The 26251-nt window shown below is 34.2% G+C and overlaps 3 protein-coding genes across 4 annotated transcripts in view; 2 read left to right on the forward strand and 1 right to left on the reverse strand.

The window, feature by feature from the left end:
- RO60 (Ro60, Y RNA binding protein) overlaps nucleotides 1-10609 on the forward strand; it is a 38087-nt gene extending 27478 nt beyond the window's left edge. Inside the window, exon 10 of the mRNA XM_039362319.1 lies at nucleotides 10478-10609. The gene's annotated coding sequence lies outside the window, so the exon portion shown is untranslated. The remainder of the gene's footprint in view (nucleotides 1-10477) is intronic.
- GLRX2 (glutaredoxin 2) lies at nucleotides 5093-10978 on the reverse strand. 2 transcript variants are annotated; one of them, XM_039362327.1, is made up of 4 exons: nucleotides 10782-10978; nucleotides 8957-9020; nucleotides 7856-8032; nucleotides 5093-6647 (listed from the first exon to the last, which is right to left on the reverse strand). In XM_039362327.1, exons 1-4 carry the CDS (start codon nucleotides 10817-10819, stop codon nucleotides 6501-6503), a joined length of 426 nt encoding a protein of 141 aa, XP_039218261.1. In that variant the 5' UTR covers nucleotides 10820-10978; the 3' UTR covers nucleotides 5093-6500. The 2 variants fall into 2 exon arrangements, with proteins under 2 accessions (XP_039218261.1, XP_039218262.1); XM_039362328.1 differs by lacking the exon at nucleotides 10782-10978 and adding an exon at nucleotides 10609-10722.
- Nucleotides 10979-11212: 234 nt separating this feature from the next.
- CDC73 (cell division cycle 73) overlaps nucleotides 11213-26251 on the forward strand; it is a 108063-nt gene continuing 93024 nt past the window's right edge. Inside the window, exons 1-3 of the mRNA XM_039362322.1 lie at nucleotides 11213-11544; nucleotides 22393-22498; nucleotides 25690-25759. Coding sequence (XP_039218256.1) covers nucleotides 11414-11544; nucleotides 22393-22498; nucleotides 25690-25759 — 307 coding nt within the window. The 5' untranslated portion in view covers nucleotides 11213-11413. The remainder of the gene's footprint in view (nucleotides 11545-22392; nucleotides 22499-25689; nucleotides 25760-26251) is intronic.

The raw sequence follows: 26251 nt of genomic DNA on the forward strand, positions 1-26251 counted from the left end.
AGGCACGACAGAATTAGGAGCAATATGGTTGATTAGGAGGGGGCGAGGAGAGGAGGGACCAATTACTCGCTCCATGAGCAGATCATTGAAACAGCCAGCTATATAAGCAGGCTAGCCATTCTCCAGCTTTTACTCTGACGATGTCGGCAGAGGACTGATGAAAGCTTAGTAATAAAACTTTTTATATTTATCCCGGAGTTCAGTTTTTTATATTTCTAGTACACACACACACACACACACACACACACACACACACACACACACACACACTAACATTTGGATTTTAATGTTTTATAAAAAAAATCTTTCTCCTTTATAATTTTGTTTCAAACAGGTTGATTATATGCCACTGAATAATATAATTATAATATAATATAATTATACTGACTTGCCTGCTAAAATACATTCACTCTGAATTTGTTCAATCTACTTTGAATTCTTTTTTTCAACAAGCAGTTGTGATAGCAAATTGTTATAAAGGTAGTAAAGTGTAGCCATTAGCTTTTTGTACAAATATGTTAGTTTTGCTGTTAAAATGAAATTGGATTTTTTTTTCCAGACCATATCTCGAATAAGTAAGGCAATAGAAATAGAATAGCAGCTATAATAAATGAGGTGTCAATTGTATTTACTTTATCTTAACTTTTTCGTTCTTTTCTGTGCTCTGGATTGAATTAAATCTAGAGATATATCAATAGCAGATAGGTGGCTTCATTCTCTCCTTTATCAATATATTGCTTCCTATAATATTACTTCTATTTTAGTGCAGATTAGGATATCTTGTTAAATGGTGGCAGTGGGATTTAAGTAGGAAAGAGGTTTGAACAGAACATGTTTACTTAAAGTGAGAAGAGGCCAAGAGAATGGGGGGGGGGGAGAAAGGGTTTAACTTGCATGTATCCATGGATAAATAATCCACTTTATTTAAATCACTCTTGACAATAGATGTTAGTAATATGAAATAAAAGATCCTCTGTGTATTGGAAGGACTTTTTGCATAGTAACGAGTTGCTATGAAAGAGAGCGCAAGATGAACTGGGATCTTAAAAATATAGCATGCTTCAAAACTGAATCCATTCTGTGTTAAAAATGGGTGTGATTATAGGTTTTAATCGCAATGAAATACTTTTTCAATTAATTTGGGGTTATAGCCAATACAATATGACTTCCCCCTTCTCTCTGCTCCTTTTGATAATAATACCCCAAATTTGATTTAGACAGTTCGTCAACTGTAAAACTGATAAATTTGATCATTTTTAAATTGGATATGAGCAGAGTGTATAATAAATTACACTACTATTACAACTACTACTATACCAAAGTTAATTTGATTTTTTCCCCAATACTGTGTATTCTGTGTATGAATCCAAGTAAGTTCTATTCAATATTGGTCTATAATCAGTGGTGGGATTCAGCCAGTTCTCACCAGTTTGGCAGAACCGATAGCTATTTTTTTGTTGCCCAGGCCCAGAATGGACTTCTGGAAACGGCATCCACACAGAGAACTGGTTGTTCACTTATTTGAATCCAACCACTGTCTATAATTGTCTTGTTTGCTTGCACCTTTCCAAAGTCTCACTTGAGAATTATGCATTTTCAGAAAGAGCCTACCACGAAGCTTGTTAAAATATTAATATACAAAGAATTATTTTTCTTGTTTATGTTTCCTTTTATTTTCATATGGTAGATAAGTATTTTTTTTTTAATTTCCCATCACTCAGAGAGAGAATGTTGGGGGCCAAAGTTTGGCTTCACTGCTCTCCTACTCCTTCACTGGCACTTTAACACAACTCTTGATTTACTTAATTTTAAAGTTTTAACTTCTGAAAGTTACCTCATACCCTGATAGTGACACTCAAATGTACTCCCTACCCACATCAGCTTAATTCCACTCCACCTTGTTTGTTTTAGTTATCACTGCTGTCTCTTTCAGGAGTGCCTCTTGTAAAGAACACGTTTTTTACAATAGCTGCTGTTCTGGTTTTTGAATTAGTCTTTGATACCATTTAGTTAAATTAGATTGTACCTTTAGCTTAATGCCAATGAAACATTATTTATTTTGTGAAAGGATACCATGGGATCATGTGCTGTATATTCTGTTCACCTTAGCCATCATTAGGAGTTACATTGGTATATTCTCTAATCACAGTTCAATTTAATTTGAATTAATCACAAAAGTGGAATTCTGTTTAGTGCTCGCCGTGAGTATTATTTCTAACGATTTTTGATGCAAAATGGGTCATTATAGGCCTGGTTTTGAATTCTGTTTTCACAATCAGTGAATCAAAGCGTCATCTTCACAATATTGAAGGCCCATTATACCCAGATCTAGTGGTCTTTTACAGGCATATAGAAATTCTATTGATTTTTGAAAACCTTTATTATATATGCTAAACTAGTAAAGTAGTCCTTGAATTACAACCATTCATTCAATGACCATTTGAAGTTCCAACGGCACCAGAAAAAGTGACTTATGACAGTTTTTCATACTTACAATCATTGCAGCATCCCCATGGTCACATGATCAAAATTTGGATGCTGGCATTTAGATGTATTTATGATGGTTGCAGTGTCCCGGGGTCACATGATCACCTTTTGCAACTTTCTGACAGGCAAAGTCAATGAGGAAGCCAGATTCACTTAATAACTGTGTTACTAACTTAACCACTGCAGTGATTCACTTAACAACTATGGCAAGTAATATAATAAAATGGGGCAAAATTCACTTAACACCTCTCTCGCTTAGCAGTGGAAATTTTGGGTCACAAATCGATTACCTGTATCTTGTTGAATACAATATAAATGTATGATCTAGCTATCAAATTGCATGACGTTATGCTTGAATACAAAGGCAACATTCACCTACATTGTAAACTATTATCTCAGAAAGAAGACTAATTAACTTCATTGTTCTTGTAAAGAAATAATGACAAGGAAGAATATATGAATTCTCTCTTTGCCGGAGTGGCAGAGATTAATTAAAAGGTGCTAACTTCAGAAATAACCTGATCTTGCATTTGTACTTTAAGGTGAATAACTCTTAACACCAAAGTAACACCCAATGTTTTAGTTCTTCAGTGAAAAATTGCTGTATAGCATATTAGCATGGAATATGCAACACTTGGGTTTAACTGGCTATTTGTACAATATGTAGTTCAAATGAAATGTTGCCTAGTATTTATATCCAGATACTCACATTATGCTGTTAAAAGATTAACAACAGGTGGGATTTTTGTAATAGGGTGAGATTTAATTTTTGGTTGTGATGGGGAATTTTACTTTTATCAAGTGTCACCATTGCCTTTTGAAAACCTTAAACATGATCATAAGAAATGAAAGTTATTTGTATCTGTAGAGGTGTAAATTTTCCCAAGAATAATTACTTTTTGCATAAAGTTGATCCATTCTGAGACTGGAGATTATACAGTCAACACTATATTGGAATGAAATAATTTTTTGTGAAACAAGGATTTAAAAATGTAACATTTTGAAAACACTAATTTTACACATTATTGTAGTTTTACCAGGATAGCACAGTATCATCTATTGTTTGTGTTTTATACAATCTGTATTTTTAAGTGGCAATCCATACACTACATTGCTAACATTTTGAAAAAAAAATATTGTAGATCTTTAGCTGTAGAAAAAAAATGTTGAGGCAGAAATATTGTGAAACATGTACAATTTTTAATGTAGTATATTATTAGAAGAAAAAGAATTTAGCCATTGTTCCTCTCATTAGAATCATGTTCTTCGGAGGCTCATAATTATTTTTTTCCCAAAAAGCAAAACAATGCCTTCACTGCCAAAATGTTACAATAGACACTGAGTATTTGGTATGTGATTTCCCCTTTAAAATAAGCAGCCTTGGGTTTTCTTTTAAAGAGTATTAAGTTTTTAGCTAAGGAAACAATCTCTTTATTAATAAATATCAGAGAAGAGGGGGTTTGTTGGAAATCCTACCCATTGTTTTGAATAAATAAATAAATGACTGTTTTCTGATAGAAGTGTAAATGAAATGTTCCTAAGTGTTTTATGCTTTGTAGAACAAGTGCAAAATAAATTCTATGTACTTCATCATTTAAATTATCTTTAATAATCGTTATTTACTCGTGTTATATGTGGCTAAAAAGGTGAACTGGAACTGAGGTTCTATGAATGCTGGATGTGTGCTTATTTGTCCTGTGGATGCTTTTGTTCTTAGCATTTGCTTCTAAGTTCTTAAGCATTTAATTACTTGGGGGATGTATATAAATGGATGGATAAGTAAGTCAGTCTCTGAGTGCTTTCTCTGTCTGTTCACTTATATTGTGATTTGTATGAAAGAAATTTGGAGGCAAAGCATGCTATAATCCCTTTAACTTTATATTTTTAAATTAATAAAACTGTTATCAGTTTGACTTTAGCACTAAGAAACATCATTATATAATTTGTTGCTCCATTCATAGCTTGACATTTATTTATTTGGAAAATTTATATTGCTGCCTATTCACTCACGGCAACTCAAGGCAGCTTACAGGAAATAAAAACACAATATAAATATGGTGCTTCATGTTGAAGTATTGGTAAAATTTTAAGCTGCTCTGCCCTTATAGTACAATCTCTTATTTTATAATATAATTTTATTGCACTTATTAGAGTATAAAATACAAAATGAAATTGAAAATAGTGGGAAAGAGGGGAGTGAAGGATGAAAGGGGGGGGGGAGAAAAAAACCATTATCTTCTGACTCTTCAGTGCAGTACAATAAACATAAAATTACAGCCTCAACTTTTTCCTTTACATACTCAATATATACTAGTCATTTCTTTTTTTAAAAAAAGATGTCTAATCACTAAATCCCAAAATATTTTTTATCTCAACTACAAAATCCAGACATGATTTCCAGATAGAAACAAAGTTATATGTATTCTTCTCTTTTAATTAAAACAGTCAATTTGGCTATTACTATATTATATAATTTTGTTTTTAAATTTGTACGTCTGTTTTAGGATACAATATTTGACTGAAAAATGGAAATAAAAAAAGACATTCTGGTTCTCTATAATGTGAGCATGCAGCTTATAATACAGTTAATCATAACACATGAATGTAAAATTCTGATAAATATTTGGTATTGTTTAATGCAAATATATTACACAAAGAGGAAGGACATTAAGTCACAGTAATTGTTTTGTCATATACACATAAAGTTCTATTTCATAAACATCAATCCAATTGCAAGCCACAAAGAGATCACATTTTCAAGAAGCAATCTGGACAGTATAAATTTCTATTTGACAAAAATCTTTTCTTGTCATTAGGATAAGAACAACACCCTTTTAGAAAAACACTCAATCTGACTTGCATATTAATTTTTGCAAGGTTTTTGAAAATATTTACCCATCTGTAAATCATTTATTAATATTTGCTACATATAGCTGATGAGGTCCTTTTTACTTAATCAGAATTAGATACCTAATTCCAAAAGTCCTTCATGTTATGTGTTGTTAAAGGGCGATTCTGATACACTGCCTAAATAAACTACAAAATTAATCGGGCAAGGCTAGATTAGCTTGGACATAAACTGGGAAAAGGGCAGCGATGTTGCCTTTACTGAGAATGAACACCGATTTTACAGAATACCAGTTGCTAAACACAAAGACTAGCAAAGTTGACAGTAAAAACTACAGTTACGCACACGTAGGTTCAAGTGAAGTAGAACTTTTAACATATATAAAAGTAGTCTATATATCTCATCCCAAAAGGCTTATTCAATCTACATTCTCTGCTTTCTTCAGATCTACTTTTTGCCCATTTGCTGGCATTCCCTTTCTGTATAACTTTAAAAAGAGGCAGAGACCTTCTTTGTATCTGACTGCACAAAGATTCATGGGCTAGGGGCTAACCAGAAATTCAAGCTCCACGATGAGAGAAAGCATACAAAAAGGAGGAGATACGTTGAAGAGAAAGGAAGAATTAAGCTGAGTTCAGCTTCTCCCTTTCCAATGACTGCTTTATCTGCGCTCCATGTCTGTTTCCAGCATTCCATCTTCTGATTTTTGTGTTGTCCAGGTCTCTCTTCACTTTTTCTGTTTGATAATATCAATTTGCCAATGCCCAATTTCCTGAGAGAAAGGGGGCATTCACAATTTAGCTATATAGTACAGAGTTGCAGGAACATCAAACAATGAGCAAATTGTCATGGATGGCAGCTGATTATTGTGCACGTGCTCATAGGTATACCAAAATCATCCTGGGAGTATTGTTATATATTTGAGTGCAGGTGGCATTGCTCTTAAATTTCCAGAATTGACTTAATGGGACAAGGTTTATCGCAGCATTTGTGTGTCTAGCTGCTTATTTTTCTATCAGGAACCCTTGTATGGTTGCAATCTGCATATTTACTAGTTAATATATTTTGGGACAATTGAATATTGTTGAAGCATTTTTTTACAGATAAGTTGCTAAAGTTAAATCTGGATTTATAAATTAAAGATTGTCACTTTTTATTTAAAATATCAAGGAAAACCATATGAATGTACTGAATTTCTTTCTCTTTGGATCTGGCACTGGTGAACTAATGGTAGCAGTTTACCCTCCCTGTGAAGTTGCTGAGTATCTGTAGCACCTCCAACAAAATTTCCATTGATAAATATTCTGGGAACCTGTTAAAATATAAATAAATATGATAAACTTATTGTTCAAACACTGATGAAATGCACTATAGTATACTGCTTCTACTTATGTTATTAATGAATCAAGACAAATACTCTTACAAAAATTGAAGGAACCAGACTCTGTAAAAAAAAACGTTGAGACCTGCAAGAAGCATCTTATATAATCCAATCTAACTCCAGCAGTGAACATTCTTTGGATTCTTTATCAAAAATTCCCTTTGGAATTCAAGCGAAATACCAAATACAGATAACTTTCTTTTTCAATTTAGCACTAATGTTTATTTAAAGACAGTATTTAACTATGATGTAAAATTGAAAATTTGAATCACAAGGTTGATACAAATCGTCAAGTTCAAACTGAGAACTGTAACCCAAACAAATAAGCTGAACAAGGACATATATAAGCAAAGAATAAATATTCATTCTGAAAACAATGATAGTTTTACAATAATGTTGTATTAGTTTTTACAAGGCTAGAGATTGTAATCTTACGTAAAGAAAAATTCACTCTGCTAAAACATCAAAATGCTGCACTCATATACCTGATTCATAATGAAATCCTGTTTACCTGAAAACAACTCCTAAATATATAACGCTGATTTTAATATCTGGTAGAAACAGGACCAAAACAAATTTTACTCTACCAGATAAAATCTCTCTTCACTAAATGCCCAATCATATACAGGATCTTTAATGCTAGAAATAAAACATAAAGCAACATTCTCTTATTGTTACATCCCAGCAATTTCTTCAAGGCAGCAGCTATTGCAAGAAATAGATTGCATAAATATATGGATTGCATATTAAATTTTATTTTTTTAAAAAAATCTATTACAGTAGCACTACTACATTATGAACCACTTTGAATGACATGGTAAGGTAAAATTCACTAAAATTCTGGGCTAACTTTGAACTACTCCACTTGCATTCTTGACTTCTCTTGCAAGTGGACTAGAGTCTGTCCAGAATTAGAAAACGTAGAAGACCATGGGACAATCTATGTAGACTTTGTCATCTCACCCAAACTAAAAATGGTAGCTTGTTCTGTAATCTAAAAATATTTAGTACGATGCCTATTTTTTTTTAAAAAAAAACAAAACATAAAATATGTACTGCTTCAAAAATACCCAAAAATGGAGTAATCACTTTCTGAAATGTGTTTTATAAATGAAAGATTAAAAAAAAAAAGAACTCACTGTCCGGCTGCCTGTCATTTGATGAAGGATATCCTGAAACTGGCTTCCATTTTCATATCTATCAAGTTCTATGGCTTTATAATTCACATTCATTTCTTGAAATAGTTTCTTTGCCATTTTGCAGTAAGAACAAGTGCTTTTTGAGAAGATCACAACACAATTATCTGATATAGCATCCTATATGTTGAAAAAAAAATACATGATGAGAAGCATGCATGAGGGAATATGGAAGAATTTAAAGTGAATTCGAAATCCAAAGTTAATTCAAAATCAATTCGAAATTCAAAACAACTTCAAAGTTTAGGATTTATGTGAATCCAGAAAGTTGTAAGTTATTCAACACACTGATTAAACCAAGTTTGGCAGGCCAGTATTAACATCTGGCACTAAATGTAATGTTTGTATAATGGAGAAAAAGCAACTTTTCAAGAAAATACATTCTATATACTTGTGTTTAAAAAGAAAAATACATAACTATAGACTTTAATATGACACCCTCCCCTCCAAAATAACAAATAATTAAAATGTTCCAGTTGAGCCTATGCTGATAAATGAATCAGCTAGCATGTTTTCAGCTAAACCCAGGGCATGGGCAAAGTACTATTATATTGCCAACATGACTTTCCACTTTTCATTCAAAGTTTCACCATTTAATTTTGAATAGGATTGTTAACTCTCCCAACTAAAATTGTTAGTGTCTATTGTATTTCTGCTATAGTTTGAGTCTAAGCTCTTGATACAAATTAGAACAAACCTTTTAGATAGATTGAATTATTTTACTAGAACACACTTCCAGTACTGTTAGAAGATATTGGTGCACAATGGACAGCTGTTTTAAGACCATATCTAGCTCTCAAATTCTCTATGCTGCCTTTGGGGGGGGGGTTGATTATGACTGTAAAAAAAATGGACAACACAATTTCCTGCTGTTTTGAAACAGGAAAGGGTGAAAAACTGAAAAACCAACATCTGGAATAATTTTTGCATACTTCTTAGCTATAACATTTAGCATGTCTAGAACACGACTCCCAATTACATTTTATACTTTAGAAAAAATATGCCCCACAAGAGGCAACATTTAGACCAATTACATTTACTCACTTTTATTTGGTTTGCTATAGCAGTATTAGATATTGCTGTAGTAGCAGATGCATTGTTCCCCATTCTAAAAAAAAAAAAAAAAAAAAAGCCATTGCAATGAATGTTACAGACTGCTTATAATACAATCATGTATTTGAAGATCAGCCTTACAACCAATTACACTGGTAAATACATAACAGTAGCCAACTAAGTGACATAATCTTTCTGGACACATATAAAAGCTAATTTTGATTAAAGCCTTAGATTAACAGGACAATTAAAAATTACTATATCATAACCTTTTTAAAAATATATATTTTAGTAACCATTTTAAAGAAAAAAAATAAAAAAGATAAAAAGTGGTAGTGCGAGGCATATACATAGATTTACATGTATCACTGAAAAAGTTTTTAATTTCATTACTGTAATTACAATATAAATGGTTGATTATACATAAATGTCTATATAATATAATCTTAAAAACATATCATCATAAGACTTTATAAGGAGCATAAATACCAGGAATTGTAGTTAAAATAGTAGAGATCATAAATTATCTTAAGTAATAAATTACAATATATTTTATCTATACAACTAAAATGTATCCAGATTTAAAAGCTCCTATAAAGCTGAAATATCATGTAAAAAGCACCAATTTTTGAATGTGATACAAATTAACATAAATACTGTAATCTAGAAATTGTTTCCCAATTGAATTACACTCTATTGCATTTACTTTTAAGATATAAATATTTTGGATATCAAAATATACAGTCTTTCTTCCACAGAGGTAATCAAATGTCCTGTTAGTAAGAAACAGTATCATTGTGGCAGTTAACAAGTACAAATCAAATTCAGTATACTGCATGGAAAATTAGGGTTTAATAAAATTCAGTAACAATATTGCAGGTTACAAAGAAATTCACTTTTTGTGCAGTAGATTACAGTAAAGTACACAGTAGACATATTAAAACATACGCTAGACATATTAACACATAGGCAGCTCTAACTCTAAAAGTTGAATACTAAACAAATAACAATTTATGACAAAAAGAAGAGACAAGCTAGACTCCATAAAAATATTAACAATGGTTAACTCATAAGCATTATAGATAGTAAAATCAGAGAGACCCATCACCAAAGCCAGTATGAAAGCCACACTTCTAGAGCAGCAGCCCTATTTGAGACTCAAATAAAAGTGTGAAAGCCCAGGAGACTAAACATATGACTACAATATGCATCTCCGCAGCCAGTTTCCCCCCTCAAAAGCACCTTTGTGTGTGCGGGAAGGATTTCAATACAGGATCATCCCAAAAATCATCACATATGTGGGTGTATGTGGGTATATGCATAATGGTATTTTTTGAGAGCTGAATGCAACAAAATCTCATTTTCATGTATGCTGATCAGTGTACCTTACATTTAAAGTGACAACAATTCTATTCTATTCCTATTCTTTCTTGCAATGGGGGCTGCCTAGTCAAACAGCTGCACATCAGCAGTTGAGCAACTCCACTGAATGGCTTTTTGTTTTCTGTGCAGGACAAGAAATGCCCTAAAGGTTCAAAACGAAATCCTGGCCGAATATACAGTATTCACTTGCATACAACACAAGTTTTATTTATTCACGAATGAACATCCAAAAAAGGAGAATAAGGTGACTAAGAACAAACCTTACAGGATACTCAAGGTGAATGTTACAAAAATCGATACAGCTAATCTCTTACAAACTGCCTTAACTCGCAAAATAGAACAAAGTAATATTACAGCATCTCTATAAGCCAAACCACTGGAATCAAGCCAAGCTGCCTTTCGTTTCCCGGACAGCCTTCCTGCGTTTACCAACCTGAGCACCCAAACCCTCTGCAGCGCCCTCCCAGCCATCAGCCAAATGCGAACAGCAAACCCCGAAACTCCGCCTCCGGAAGACGGGTCTGCTTCTCTTCCAGGGCCCTCAACAACAGGGGCTAACTACTCCATTGCCTGTTTGTTTTCTTTCCTTTTGAAACACGACTTTCCTTCGAGCGTTGCGCCAGGCTCTTCCTCACGTCAATCACGCTCTGTCTGACGGTGAGCGGTTGAGAGAGCAGAAGGGAGGCGGGATGCAGTGCTGAAAGAGAACAGCTCTCCTAGTTTCTCGGTGTACCTAATCAAAAAGGAGACGAGTCGTGGGCGGGGTCAAGGAGTGTTTTTTGTTTTTTTTCTCCCTTCTGAGCGCAGGCGCAGACGTAGGCGGACTGGTAGGGTCCTTCTGACTCTTCTTCCTTCTGCGCGTGCGGTAGCAGCGGCGGCGGCGGCGGCTGGGGCTATTGGTCCGTCGTACGGTCGGTTGGTCAGACGGTCGGTTTGTGTGCCTGACAGTCAGGCGGTGAGGCGGCTGTCGGGGTGAGAGAGCGAGAGGAGGAAGGCGCGAGGGAAGTCACCGGAGCGGGCGGTCTCCCGGGGTCTCGAGGCCAGCGAGCGAAGCAGGCTGAGGCGATGGCGGACGTCCTGAGCGTGCTGCGCCAGTACAACACGCAGAAGAAAGAGATTGTGGTGAAAGGCGACGAAGTGATCTTCGGCGAGTTCTCCTGGCCCAAGAACGTCAAGACCAACTATGTCATCTGGGGGTAAGTCCGCGAAAGCTTCGCCCGAATGGGGCTCCGGATGGGCAGGGGGACACTTTAATAGGGAGGGACCTCTGAGCAGCGATGGTCCTGCAGGATCGGACCAAGAAGCTTTTTCTGCTCCGCCGATGGTTTCCCCCCTGAGAGCTGCTCCCAAGCCGTCCGGGAACGCCAGGCGGGTTAGTTTGCCCAGCCCTGATTAACGCTGTTGCCGCCTGGGGCTCAGGATGTCGGAGGTGGTGTGTGAGGCCAGCGTTGCCTTTGCTTTTCTGGGTCTTTCTAAAGCCGATCGTGGCCGCACCTGCTGCCTCCAGGTTAACTAGGAAGTAGTTCTCCGAAACGGGTTGTGGAGTTGGAGCAACAGTCAGTGATTGGGAGACACGTGTGTGGGGGTGGGCGGGGGGCAGGGGGGGGAAGAGAGGCATTCTATAAAACCTGGTCAAAAGATAATGAATTTACTTGGTGGTGTTTAAGGTGTCAAAGTGCAAAGGATGGAAGTGGTCTCATGGGTAGGGGTCCATGGAAAGACCTGAGCAGATAAAGTGAGCATCCTGTGTATGGGTTCTCTTGGAAGTACGTCTAGTCAACTTGGACAGAAGTTGTATATTCTTTATTATCTGGGAGTTTTGTGTTCTGTAGCAGAATGTAAAGATGCAAGAGTTCAGAGCTTGAAACAATATATTGCTTGCCACAGTGGGTAAATTGTGTTTTTGTATGTTTCTTTCTGCCTGTGTGTATTGTGATAGTAATGGCTATCCCTCCCCCCAAATGGCCTTGAAAATATAGTTGAGGATCCAGGTGGGGAAAAAAAAACCATTGCTGTTTGTTGCTTTTTAAGCCCCCATTACTTTTATGGAATCTTTGAAAGAACAGACAAACCATCATTTTTTAATTAATACAACTTTTCACATTTGATTCACATAAACAATTGGGGTGATCTGGATGTTATTCATCTTATAAGGACTGCCATCTGTCAATTAAGAAATTCATGTGGTACTGTTTGTAGAAGGAAACAACACTTTAGTCTAATACAACTTTTCTGCTGGCTATGATAGAAAGGTAATTTACCAGTAAACTTGACATTACTCTTTGTTTTTATAATTTGAACATCAGTAACAATTTGTAAAGTTTTGTTAGATTCAGTTAAAGCTTATGTCTCTTTTGCTGATAGTCCACCATGTCTCTTTGAGAGCCTACAAGGCTATAGGAGCCATTAGACTTTTTCTGTTAGACTTTTTAAATTCTTTTTAGAACATTTAAAAACATTTTTTTCATTTGATTTATCTCCATAGGGTTGTGATTTCTGAAAATTTCATCTTTTTTTTACATATTTTTCTTAAAAGGACAGCAGTTGTATGAGTGCTTTATGAACTTTCACATGCATCTATTTCATGATTTTTTAAGTAAGCTCTGGGAATTTAATATCTTGCCTCTACTATTGCTTCAATTTCTTTTATGATTTAATGTTAATAGTAGAACATTACATATAATCAGTTATAAAATTATGAACCCCAAAGTTGAAAAAGCCTAAAAACACAGATCTATCTCTTTAAATCCAAAGGAGTTATACAAAGGTACCCAGAAACAGTCTGGAGACTCAAACAAGAATTTCAAGGGTTCATTGCAAAGCAAAAGATTAAAAACTTGAAATGTTACAAAGACTTCAGTTTACATAGGGCAGGGGTGTCAAACTGCCGGCCCACAGGCCGGATGCATCACGCCAAAACTGCTCCCACCCCATTGCCAGCAGTGGGTAAAAAATTGCGATATGTCGCGACACGTCACATGATGTGAGTTTGACACTGTGACAGGGTGATTTAGGCATCTCCATATTACTATATATGTTTGTGATTTACATGATTAAAGGGAGCTCCTGATCTAGAATGCATGTATTTCGTGCAGGCACTGTTTTTTGTTCTGTATTCTCAAATACCTTCCCTTTATGAATTTATTTTGTGAACTGTTATGTTTTTTCACAGCACTGATTGAGCTGTGTTCCTGGGCTTGATGCTACACTTTCTGTTCTTTAATTCATGAATTCTGCCAATAAGCATGGTGTTTGATTTCTCTGACAAAACTCGGGTAGAAGCAATATTATAAAAAGCAGTACCTGAGGAAACTATGACAAAAACTAAATTTGATTTTAGTCCTTTTAGTTTAAATTTAAAAGAAGTAGTATGCATATATAGTGAATATCTTCTATAGAAATATAGTCATATAGTGGATAATCACCATTTTTTGTATTAAAAACCTTTTGTGGTCTCTCTGAGCTTTATGTTGCTTGGATCTTAGGGTTCTAATTCAGAAGTCCCCAATCTTTTGGGTACCACGGACTGGTTCCGTAGAGAAAGGTTTTTCCATGGACTGGGGAGCGCATGGTTTTGTGTGCTGCCTGCATCCTGCAGATGGGGCTTTGCTTGTTTGTGTGGACCAATTGCTGGCATACTGCAGTACCTGTCCACGGAGCGGGGGTTGGGGACCCCTGTTCTAATTTATACATATACATGAACAATTAAACCAATTTAATTATAGGTGGCTTATTCTTTTTTTAGTAAATCCCCGAATTTGACATCCACAATTTTTTCTAGATAGTTCTAGAAAAACTGTATCATTCTTTTCAAGCTTGCCTTTTCATTCTCTGTTTTAGATAACTAGATATAAAGTCCATTATCTCTAATATTTTTTTGCTATTATGAAGATGTTGCATTCAGGAGATTTACATTCAAGTCTTGACTTTGCTATTAACTCACTCGGAAGTTTCTCTTAACTATTTGTCCCTTACATTTGTAATATAGGTACAATAATACTTGCCTATATATCTGGTCTCTTGTGAGATTGACCAAAATATGGCTGCTGTTCCTTATTCAATTCTAAATATGAATAAATGTATTTGTTAGTTGTAAGTCTTTCCTTAAAAAAATGAAACTTTTTTTAAGCAAACAGTTGCAACAGTTAGTCTAAGACACAGGTCGGCAACCTGCGGCTCCGGAGCCGCATGCGGCTCTTTGAGCCTTCCCCGGTGGCTCCCAGCCTCCTCTGCCTTTGCAGAGAGAGACAGAGGCAGAGACAGGCAATTGCGCTTCCCTGCTTCCTTCCCTCTCTCTCTCTCTCTCTCTCTCTCTCTCTCTCTGTGTGTGTGTGTGTAAAAGATTGCACTCACAGTGTTCTCCGAGGAGCTGAAAAGCTTTCTGGACGGAGCTCCTCCCTTTGCTGCGTCTCTGCAGGAAGCAGGAAGGGCAGGAGAGAGCTAGCTAGCCCAGCTAGGCTGACTCAGGAATTCTGGGAGTTGAAGTCCATGAGTCATAAAAGAGACGAGGTTGCTTACCCTGAGCTTGTTGGACAACAGCTTGAAGCTTGCCAGGTGAGCAGCAGATAGGAGAGAGAGAAAGAGAGAGAGGGAGGGAGAGAGAGAGAGAGAGAGAAAGAGAGAGAGAGAAAGAAAGAGAGTGGGGGAAGAGGAGTGGCAGGCAGACCAAGGGCAGATAGAGAGGGAGGGAGAGAGAGAAACAGACAGAGAGAGAGAGAGAGACCCTTTTGACATCTAAAATGAAGATAACACTGCATATATCCTTTTTTTACCTGTATGTGTATGTGTATGTATGTGTATATATATATATATGTGTGTGTGTGTGTGTGTATACATACATATACACACACACATATATATATACACACACAAACACACACACACCTATAATAAAGGTAAAAAAGGATATATGCAGTGTTATCTTCATTTTAGATATCAAAAGGATTTTGCGGCTCCCGGTGTTTTGTTTTTGGTGGGAAATGGGTCCAAGTGGCTCTTTGAGTGTTTTGGGTTGCCTACCCCTGGTCTAAGATATGAAGAAGTCTGGACCTAGGCAGTCTAATGCATTCATGACTGAGCAAGATTTTTGGATTAAAATGTCTTCAGTGTTCATTCTGGCATTTACCATTTGGTATTCTCAGCATGTTTCAGTACATTTTAAATCCCTTCTGTTCTTAAACAAGGTAATGGAAAAGATAGATGTATTAATTGGCAAGATTTCCTAATAAATAATAGATTTATTATAATTGGGCTTGAGTTCATTCTATTTTTATTATAATCATTGATTATATCCTTGTCATATGTATCGCTTTTCCAATTGATGAAATTACAAAATAAACCAGAGCTTACAGTGAAAGAGCTGTATGCTCTGAAAACTGTAGGTTGTTTAGATTAATTAAAAGATAAGATTAAAAGGTTCTTAAATACTCAGTACTCTGTCAAACATTTTTTTTCTTTCATATAGTGTTTTTCTTAAGTTTGCATTCCAAGACTCAATATTTTTTCTTTCTATTTCTCTGTCAAATAACTTGGTAGGAAACTTAAAACTGTTTTTTTCTATGTCAGATTTTTTTTTTGTTGCTGATTTTCCTTTATATCCGTTGGTAATGTCAAACTTGAGAACATATAGTAAAATTATTTTTTATTAGGATAAACAATAGCTCCTGAGGGACCATGGATTTTACTTATGTGGCAGCTTCAAACATTGTTCCAGTTGTCTGTGTGTATGCATGTACAGGCATTTCTGCTGAAACTACCAGTGAAATAACTTCACTTGAACATACATAGTCAGACAACCAGTCTTTGAAGCTGTAAACCTTTCTAAATATGCAGCTATTTTAATGCTTTAAGGAAAAATTCTTTGCTTGTATTTAAATAATCATTTAGCTGACTTTGAATCATTTGAAATGAATAGAATTTAAGTCATGGTAAATTTAAAATAAATTAAGTTTAGTCAATAAAATTTTGATACAACCAAGTATACATTCAGATTTTGAACTTGTACTTATATTTGCAAATTTAATATTTAAAAAAAATTGTCTGCATTTTTAAAACAAATAATCAAATGTAAAACTAGAAAATCATACAAAAACAAAACCACAAGCATTTTGTTGAAGTTAATGTTGAAGTGATCGAGTGTTGGATACAGTAGGACTTAATTATGTAGCCTAGAAAGTAACTTTTCAGAAGAAGTTGCTGACTCCAATATACATTCTGATGCTTCTAGACCAGTGGTTCTTAACCTTTTTGAACGAATCGCCCCCCTGAGCCAATGAGGAAGTTGTCATCGCCCCCCTCCCCCAACATAACCTCTCAATCACAACATAGGAAATAATTCTTCAATTTATGCAAACACTTGTTTTGTTTTCTTTAAAATTGTCATCAGGACATATTGATGCAAATAATTTATTTCCAGTCTTTTTCCCATATCTCAACTGTGTGAAAAATTTTGGTGCCACCTGTCACTTTATTCCCAAACTTCGTGATACATGTATTTAATTATTATTTATTCAAGACACTTAAATGTAATGACCACTGAAAACAAAATTCAATTGCAAGAAAGTGAAATGCCCGAAAAGAAAAACAGTAATATTTAATGATTGAATTACAAGTGAAATTTAAGACGCAAAAAAATATATAAAAAGGATAGAGGCTGCTGCGCAACGCACATGAAGATAAGGGATGTGTATTCACATATGTACAGCGTTCTGTACTGAAGCTAGCTGGAGGAACATTTGAAAACACAATTCAATCCACTAATAGCGAGCGATCTGATGTTTTTGTACGACAGATATACAGTGTTTCACTGTATGAAAAAGTCTCAAAAGTGTCCCCAAAACTTCTCGCTTCATCGCCCCCTTTTTGTTCCTTCGCCCCCACGTCGCCCCTTTTTGTTCCATGGCCTCCCTGAAAAATGAAATTGCCCCCTGGGGGGCAATATCGCCCAGGTTAAGAACCACTGTTCTAGACAATCTTGCTAATAGTTCTGAGGATAAATAAACATTTTATAGGTTATAAATTTATAATTAATGGTTTTTCCCTCTGCTGAAAATAGTTGAACAGTCATTAATGTATGCTAAAGTCATAAAGGAAAACCTGAGTTTGCTTCTGTGCAAGTGAACAGTCTAGATTAGAGCTAGTGTGGATTCCATGTAGAAATGGATTTGCCAGAAAATATTTGGCTGAAGGATTTGATTTTAAAAATTGTCCAATGAAATATTGTCTTATTTCCATCTTATTCATCTAATATGTCTTATTTTGGAAAATATACAGTAGATGAATAAAGAACACATGGCAATAAGGAACAAAGATGCTTTTGTTCTGTTCCCTTTAACCCTAAATTGCCCCAGAAACCAAGTGCTCCATGTTCATTAGGAAATTCAGACTGGACACACAATCTAATGCTTCATATTTCCCTTGAATTTAATTAGTTAATCTACTAGTGGGGGTAAAAGATATCGTTTTTTAAAAAAATGATTTTAATCTAAACGAAGTTTTAAAATGTTCTTTAAATTTAATAGGAATTTCACATTTTCTTAAAGTTTCAGAAATGAACTTAGAGATATCTGTTGTTTTTTTTTTTAAAAAAAATTTGCCTACTGAATAAAGACTCACAATAAATAAGAAGCTTGGAACAATTTAAAAGCCTATTTGGTAGTACCACACTTTTCAAATATCTATTAATTAATTGAGTCAGACCATCACCCAAGCATAGGCAAAATCAGTTTGTAAGCTTAATAACATTCAAAAATCCAAATTCACCTGGCATACCCAAGGAAAAACGTTACTTTTTTTCCAATCTTATCTCTCCCCCCCCAAAAAACCCCTTGAAATGGTATGATTTTTGAAGCTGATGGAAGACAGAGTATATCCACAATGAATTGAAATTTTCTGCTTTGCCTTAACTTTGAAGTTAACTTTGAAAAAGCCTTATATCTCTTTCTTCTGATGATTGCTTTTAATGTGTTCAGTGTTTTCTGTGCACCAAAATCCAGTTGATCCCTGTTTTGCTTAGGACCCCAAAAAAGACTTTGCTGTTTGTTTCTTTATTTAAATAATTTATAGGGCTATCAATCACACAGTAGTGAGTCTGATTAGTATACAGGGATTGAAACAGCAGTTGTAGCACCTGGACACAGGCCATGATACCCAAGATAAAAAAAAAAGCAAGCTCCCAATCAAAAATACCATGTCAATAGCAGAGCTTACCTAAATGCCTGGGCCAAATGCCTGGAAAAACATCCTTCAAAGCCTTGCAAAAGGCGAACAGGATTAAGGCCATCTGTATTTCCAGAGAAATGGTTTTCCATGGGGCAGAAAGGATCAGAGAGAATGTACAACTCCTGGATCCAGAAATATGGCATTGTTTGATGGACCAAGAGCATGGATTGCCTTCTCCTCAGTTAACAATAGTAATTGGGATTGGCAGCTCCATTGCTAAGTGACTTGGCCATAATGTATAACCACATATTTTCACCAACTTTTGGCAGGAGTTGCAGCAGTTCTGATTGGCATTGTTAGGTAAATCCAGAACACTTGTTAGGCATGATGTCACATGTTCCCATTTGCAACTTCCTTTTGTGTTCCTTATTGACTTTGCTTGATGGAAGCTGGCAATGAAGGTTGCAAATGGCAATCGTGACCACAGTAGGCTCCAACTGTCATTAATGTCATCCAGCTGCCACCACCCAAATCACAATCGTGATTGCAGGGACACTGCAACAACTTAACAATGAGGACCAGTCATAAGCCGCCTCATTAAGTGCTATTATAATTTTGAATGGTCAATGAACAAGGATTACTGTAGACTGAGCAGAAACTATCAGTTTCTATAGCACATTTTTGTTCCTTATTTAGTGACTCATAATACTCTATTCTCATTGTATTGATTTTGAAATAATTTAAAAATAATTTAAAAATCCAAGAGTATGGAATAACAGAATAACAGAGCTGGAAGGGATCTTGGAGGTCTTCTACTCCAGCCTGTTGCTCAAGCAAGAAACTCTATACTATTTCAGACAAATCTTTCTTGTCCAGTCTCTTCTTTAAAAATTCCTGTGTTGGAACAACCATTATTTCTAGAGGCAAATTGTTCCACTGATTAATTGTTCTATCATGAAAGTTCTCTTTAGTTCTAAGTTGGCTCTCTCCTTGATTAGTTTCCAGTCATTGCTTCTTAGTTTCATTGCCTTCAGATGCTTTGGTGAAAAGGTTGATCCATCTTCTTTGTGGCAGCCCTTTAGACATTGAAACACTGCTATCATGTCAGCCCTAATCCTTCTCTTCATTAAACTAGACATACCCAATTCCTGCAACCATTCTTTATATATTTTAGCCTCCAGTCCTCTAATCATCTTTGTTGCTTTTCTCTGCACTCTTTCTAGAGTCTTGATATCTTTTTTACATCGTGGCCATAAAAACTGTATATAATGTTCCAAGTGTAGTCTTACCAAATACTGTACCAAGATTGTACAATAATACTTACTTACAATTCTATAATCATTTTTTCTCTTCTAAAGATTTGTGATAAGGCCTGTACCATTTGACCTAAACTTGATTGTTTTATCCTAGTATAATGTATAATATATTTGCATTGCTCTACAAAAAAACTTATACAGTAAGTATATAGATGCAAGTTAGGATATTCATACAAACAAAGACTTGAAAAGCAGGTACAGTAACAGGTTGAATCTACATTAGTGTAATTACTTTATATATCTGAAATAAGGCATTAAGATTGTGTGTGTTTCAAAAGTTGTTGAGACTCTCTTCAGCCTAACTTTAGTGTAAAAATTATGTGACTGTCTTAAAGATGGTCCTGCATCTTCCCACCATGTACTTCTTTCACACATTTTAATGTGTGCAGCCCAGTTTAGGGATATAAATCTTGCGCTGATTTGCTTCCATACAGTTTTTTTTTACTTTGTTTTAACAAATATAAACTAATTTAAGTTAATGTAATAAAAGTAAATTTATTAATTAAATTTGAAATAATATTCTTTAAGGAAAACCTAGTGCAGTGTGTAAGATTTTTAAAAGATTTCTTTAAATTCTCTATATTCTGCAGATGCATACAGAGAACCAATTTGCATTACAAATTTCACTCCATGCTCAGAGTGCAAACAATTTTCTGTTGATATTTGAAAAGTTATTCTGAAAAATCAATCAACATGAAATATTGGAAAAAATCATAGAAAATATTAATTATGCACAGTGTTCTTTTTGTTATTAATATAGTTTTGTTGAATCATGGCAAACTTGTTTACTTTGAATTTGTAAAATTGACTAAGCTATAAAGAACAAAAAAAGTAAATTATTTAACCTTAGTGCAACCACATAACATCCACTACCACAACAGTTTGATGAATTTAAAGTTGATATTTTTAGTATTTTGAACTTTTAGAAGAATATTTTATGCAGCTTAGATAAACTTAGTGTGTAGGTTATTACGCAGGTCAACTTTTTCTAGTAGATAACTTTATTTAAAAAAAGCTGGTAGAAAATTACAGAAGTGAGGAGGTGCTTAATACTTCTATCACCTGTAAATTTTCCTTGAAATGTTTCCTCCACATTTTTATCCCTGTCTGAAGTGTATTTATACCTCTAGAGCAGGGGTTCTCAACCTTGGCAACTTTAAGACTTGTGGACTTCAACTGAGTCTGAGGAATTCTGGGAGTTGAAGTCCACAAGTCTTAAAGTTGCCAAGGTTGAGAACCCCTGCTCTAGAGTCCTTTTATCATTTCTCTCTGTGGGAAGAAAGTATAGAAAAGCTAGTAATGTAGAAAAAATAAACAGCAAAAAGTGTCCACTTTATTTTATCATTGTACGCTATACAGTGCTGAAAATGCTTTTCTCTGGGAAAATAAATCTGTTTAATATATTAATGTATTGATCTTTATTAATATCATCATGAGCTAAAATAATATTTTAAAATAATGTTTTTATGTTGCCATATATTATGAGAGATACACAGATAAATCCTTGGAATTTATGTATGCATACTGAATTGGCTTTTAAATTTTTTTAATGTAGTCTTATAAATGAATATGTAAATAAACCTTCTTCTAAAACAATACTTTTTCTTCTGCTTTGCTCTTTCTGATCTGCTATAATACTCATTCAAATATCCACATCAGTGGCAAGAGAAGTATGCATTCTGCTGATAGATGCTACTTGTGTGTAATTCTATAGAGGACTTCCCTGAATCATGTCCAGAAAAAAACAATTGATTTTTATTCCTAATCCATATCTAATACATTGATTGCCAATCACATTCATTTGAACAATAAGTTTTTGAGTTCCCAAACAACTTTGTGGAGAATTGTGTCATCAAGGCACAGGTCTAGTCAATATTTATAGATATCTGTTCTCGTTGTAGTAATTAATTTTGTTTAATCTGTTTGATTACTTAAATGAGGCTGTAAAAGTGATATGGAATTTTTGTAGCTATTTTTGGGGGACATTTTTCAAATCCAGTTGGGAATAATAATATTTTAATTCAGCAATTACTAGGAATATGATAATGTAAGTATTCTGTATGTAATATAGTAACAAAGTAAGCATGCAGCTTACAACAAAAATGGTAAACTTGAGTTGCCTCAAAGCACAAGATAGGAGACAATTTAATAATACTTTAGATTTTATTTAGATTTTATTGATATTTAAAATGGACACCAGATCACCTTTCTTCTAGATTGCCAAACTTGGCTCCCAAACTGAAAGGTTGCAAGCCCCCAGATATTTAAAGTACTATTAGCCATTTTATCCAATAAAGAAGAGAATTTCTGAAGGGCACTCTTTTATTGAATGCAAGTCTTGTGTTTGTTTAAAAAAAAAGAGAGAGAAATTGCAAGAAAATACGTTTATCTTTTGAGTGAGATCATAAGGATTCTGTACTGGCTTCTGTACTGAGGAAACAAAATATGTACTGGTAGTGATAGTCATTTATTAGCTCATATTTCTTGCTTTTTATGGTCAGAAACATAGCTGGTGTATGTTCCTTTTATAGCAGTTTTGTAAACCAGTTTTCATTTTGTCCTATACAGGACAGGAAAAGAAGGCCAGCCCAGGGAGTACTACACATTGGATTCAATTTTGTTCCTGTTGAATAATGTACATCTTTCACATCCTGTTTATGTCCGTCGTGCGGCAGTAAGTAAATTTCACTTTTTGTAATGGTGTTTTCCATTTCTCCAATTATTTGTTGAACATTTGAATATGAATTTCTGTGCTAAGGAATTGAACAAATCATGACCTTATAATACGTTCTTTTTATTGAACCAATATCAAACCATTTTATGATTATATTTTTAGGAATTGTTTCGCTTGACTTTTTTTTTTAATCTTCTGGAAAAGTTTTGAAAGACAGGAGCATAATAATAACTGTAACTTAATCCTCTGACCAGAGAGGCAGCTGCCCATCACGTGCAGTCATTTAAAAGCATACAAAAATGTAATTGAAACTGTATTGCATATTTTGGTACATTTTATTGATATTATAGATATCTTCAAATTTATGCTAATTGCATATAAAAGATTTGGGCCAGCTTTGAAAATATATTGCTCAATAAATACTCCTGCCCAAAGATGACTTGTCAGAATTATATTAACTACCATTAAAGCTCAATCAAAACCAAATCTCTCTCTCTCTCTCTCTCTCTCTCACACACACACACACACAGACACACACACACACACACACACACACACACACACATATAAAAGAAATAAAAGAGATTGTTTCAACAGCATTAAAAATATGCAAAATGATTCATAGTTTTGAGACTTTCATCCTTTTTTACTTCATCTGCAGTTTGGTCTTGAGCATATTAACTCTAGTTACAAAAACTACGCTAAGCTGCTTATAATTTATTTATGTCCTAGGCCTGACATTATACTCACTTGAATTGAATATTCTAACTAAATTTGCAGCCTTAGCAGAAGAAAAGAACTATGTGCTTATGGCTAAATTTAAAGGTTGATATGTATTTTAGCATGTCATTAAAATTAATTTTAATCTTGCATTTTATGTTGTCTGTACCGATAATGTTAATTTTAGTTTGAAGATAGACCAACTTTGTATTCCTTCCTTTTATTTCCAACAGTCTTAATCCTTAATTCAATCAAATATTTGATTTCATTTCTTTTTTTGTCATATTGCAGAGTTTTTCAAGGTCTTAAGCTTCTTTTGTAAATCCAGTTGGAAAAACTATCCAGGTTATTCTCTTGGTTTGTCATTTGTATTTTCCTTTTAAATTAAATTAAAACTCAGCCAGTTTCTTTTTTAGATATAGTGAAACATGTTTTTTAAACCATTCTCCTGACTTATCAGTTATAAATCTACTTTCAATATCATTTCTATCTTGTCGGGTACCATTTCTTCTACATCTGACAATTCTATAAACTATTAAACATAGTTTAATATAGTAGCAGATGTTATTGATACTGTGCTACTACTTTCTGATTCCATTCTTCAAGGAAATCTTCAGTATTTTTATTTTTTTAATGTTTTGCACCATCTTACAGTCTCTATGTATAATCTTTAGTCCCATCCAGTGTCCAGATTTGAAATCATGAAAATATTTGTCTAAGTTATGTCTTGTAAAAACCAAACAGGAAGTTGAAAAGAACAATAAAAATAAAGCATACTATATACTTTATACTAAAAGACAAATCACATAATGATATCACATTCACACCTCTGTTGCTATATTGCTTCCCAGAGTTTTTCTCAATAGTGAAATGGGCAACATATAAATTTAATAAACAATATATTACCTATTCAAGTAATAATAATTTTAAAAGAAAAAAGACTCTATAATACAGAATAAATATCCTCTTGTAAATAACTACCTTAAAGTGATATTACGGGTAAAATTAGGGGTAAAAGTGAGAATTTCTTAAACCATTTCCTTTTTTTACTGTTTTTTGTCTTATTTTCAAGGCCTGTGGTCAGCTGACGGGATGTAATGTGACATAGGGGGATTGTTGAAGCATCTCTTATGCTATGGTCATAAGGCGAATGACCATGGAGATGCTGCAGCAGCTGTAACTTCAAAACCAAGTCATAAGTAGTTTTTGGATGATCTGTTATAATTTTGAATGGTTGCTAAGCAACTGGTTGTAAGTCAGGTACTACCTGTAACTGATTGTTAGTTATTCAAGCTATAGTTATTCAAGCTACAATGTTGGGTTACATAATACTTCTTCAAGCTTCATTAGTCAAAAAATATTTTTTACAAATACCTTTGTTATATTTTGTAACAAACATATTGAAATATAATTTTAATAAAAAGGGGGAGGGCAGTAACACAACAGATTAAAAAGTGACAACAATATATCAAATAAATGTAAAACAAAAATGACGGCCTCCATACAAAGAACACCCCCTCTGTAGTTTAAATGAATATTTGGTATTTAAACTTTCTTAAAATAATGGTAATGAACACTAAAAAAACCAATATTTAACTAAACCCTTTATAGTAATTACAAGCAACACAGTAATCAAAATAAAATGTTCATGGTAAGAACTAAATTGTATTTTATTCTAGGACCATAAACCATATCATAAAAACGATCAAACTAGCCATCTTGTCATTTACTCAAAGTCCTCTGAAATAACTCGGGTTTTAGGAAGACCAAGACAGTGGGGACCAATCTGACTTCTATTAGGAGACTCTTCCATAAAATAGCTCCTGGTGCTGCTCAGAAGCAGCACCTACAAGCCTTCATTCACTATAATTCTCAGTAATGAGGGGTCACGAGAAGTTTCTCCCAGCATACACAAGTTGAACATGCTAATTGCACTTGAAAGAGACTGTTCTACAACTACCTTCAGCACAGGGATCTGTAAGGTTTTCATTGTTTTTGTTGAAACAACTGTATTTTTCTGTCTCAGTTGCATAGTACCTCTACCATATGGTGACTTAGTTCAAGCCATCTACAAACTTTAGATGAGAAAAAAAAGATACTTTTGCTAAAACAACAGAAGAAATTTGTGAATTACTTTTGCTAGTATTCTTGAAATATATTTTAAAATGAAATATTGTAATGTTATACCTAAGCAATACAGAAATACTCTTAGCGCCAGTGTCAGCAAAATTGTTTGATGAATGTAATTACCCTTAGCTTGTTCTGCTGACAAAATGTGATCATGTAGATGATAGTATATTTAGTAATATGTCTTTAAAGATTTGACATTGCATTTTGTATATTGTGTTATCTATTGTATGTTAGGTTTGAAAGTCTAGCTAAGATTTAAGTATATTAAGTCGGCTCATAGCAAAATACCAATTTTGAGACTTTTAGATTACGAAATTAAGCCAATTATTTATTCCTTTCAGACTGAAAACATTCCTGTAGTAAGAAGACCTGACAGAAAAGATCTCCTTGCATATCTTAATGGAGAAACATGTGAGTCAAAAACATAAATATATGACTATGAATTCGTGAGTAATAAACTATTTTCTCTTATATTAAAGGCAGAATAATTTTAGTCCCTTTGTCAGAAATTAAAATACCAAATCAAGTGTTAATTTGATTAGATAAGACTAATTGAATCTGGTGTCAAATATAAAACTAACTGGGGTTAAAAAAGAAAATCAAATTCTGAATAGTTCTTTTTTCTATCACTGAGTGTTTCTGAGGCCCTGATTTAAAACCCAAAGAAGAAACTACTGAGAAAAATCTATGTGAAAAAGCCAATAATTGAATGCAAAGGCCCAGAAAAAAAGAAAAGGAAAATAAAAAAAAATATTTTCCTCTTATCTATCTTTAGTCAGCCACAGATATTAGTGGAATTCTTGATGAGAAAAACTATTTACTTTCTTATACAGATATTGGTCAATCAAGTATTAGAATTAGTTTTTACTCAGGAGCTTCCAGTGTGAGGCTTTCATTATATTG

The sequence above is a fragment of the Crotalus tigris genome, unplaced genomic scaffold (genome assembly GCF_016545835.1).
Source record: "Crotalus tigris isolate CLP2741 ecotype Arizona unplaced genomic scaffold, ASM1654583v1 scf7180000019423.1032690, whole genome shotgun sequence".
Taxonomy (NCBI): domain Eukaryota; kingdom Metazoa; phylum Chordata; class Lepidosauria; order Squamata; family Viperidae; genus Crotalus; species Crotalus tigris.

Excerpts from the sequence above, each read along its gene's own strand:
- GLRX2 (XM_039362327.1), bottom strand. The coding sequence starts at position 10,819 with ATGGCTGGGAGGGCGCTGCAGAGGGTTTGGGTGCTCAG. Across the intron at positions 9,021-10,781 it reads CAGAGGGTTTGGGTGCTCAG|AATGGGGAACAATGCATCTG; the intron begins GTTGGTAAACGC and ends TTTTTTTTTTAG. Across the intron at positions 8,033-8,956 it reads CTATAGCAAACCAAATAAAA|GATGCTATATCAGATAATTG; the intron begins GTGAGTAAATGT and ends TTCAACATATAG.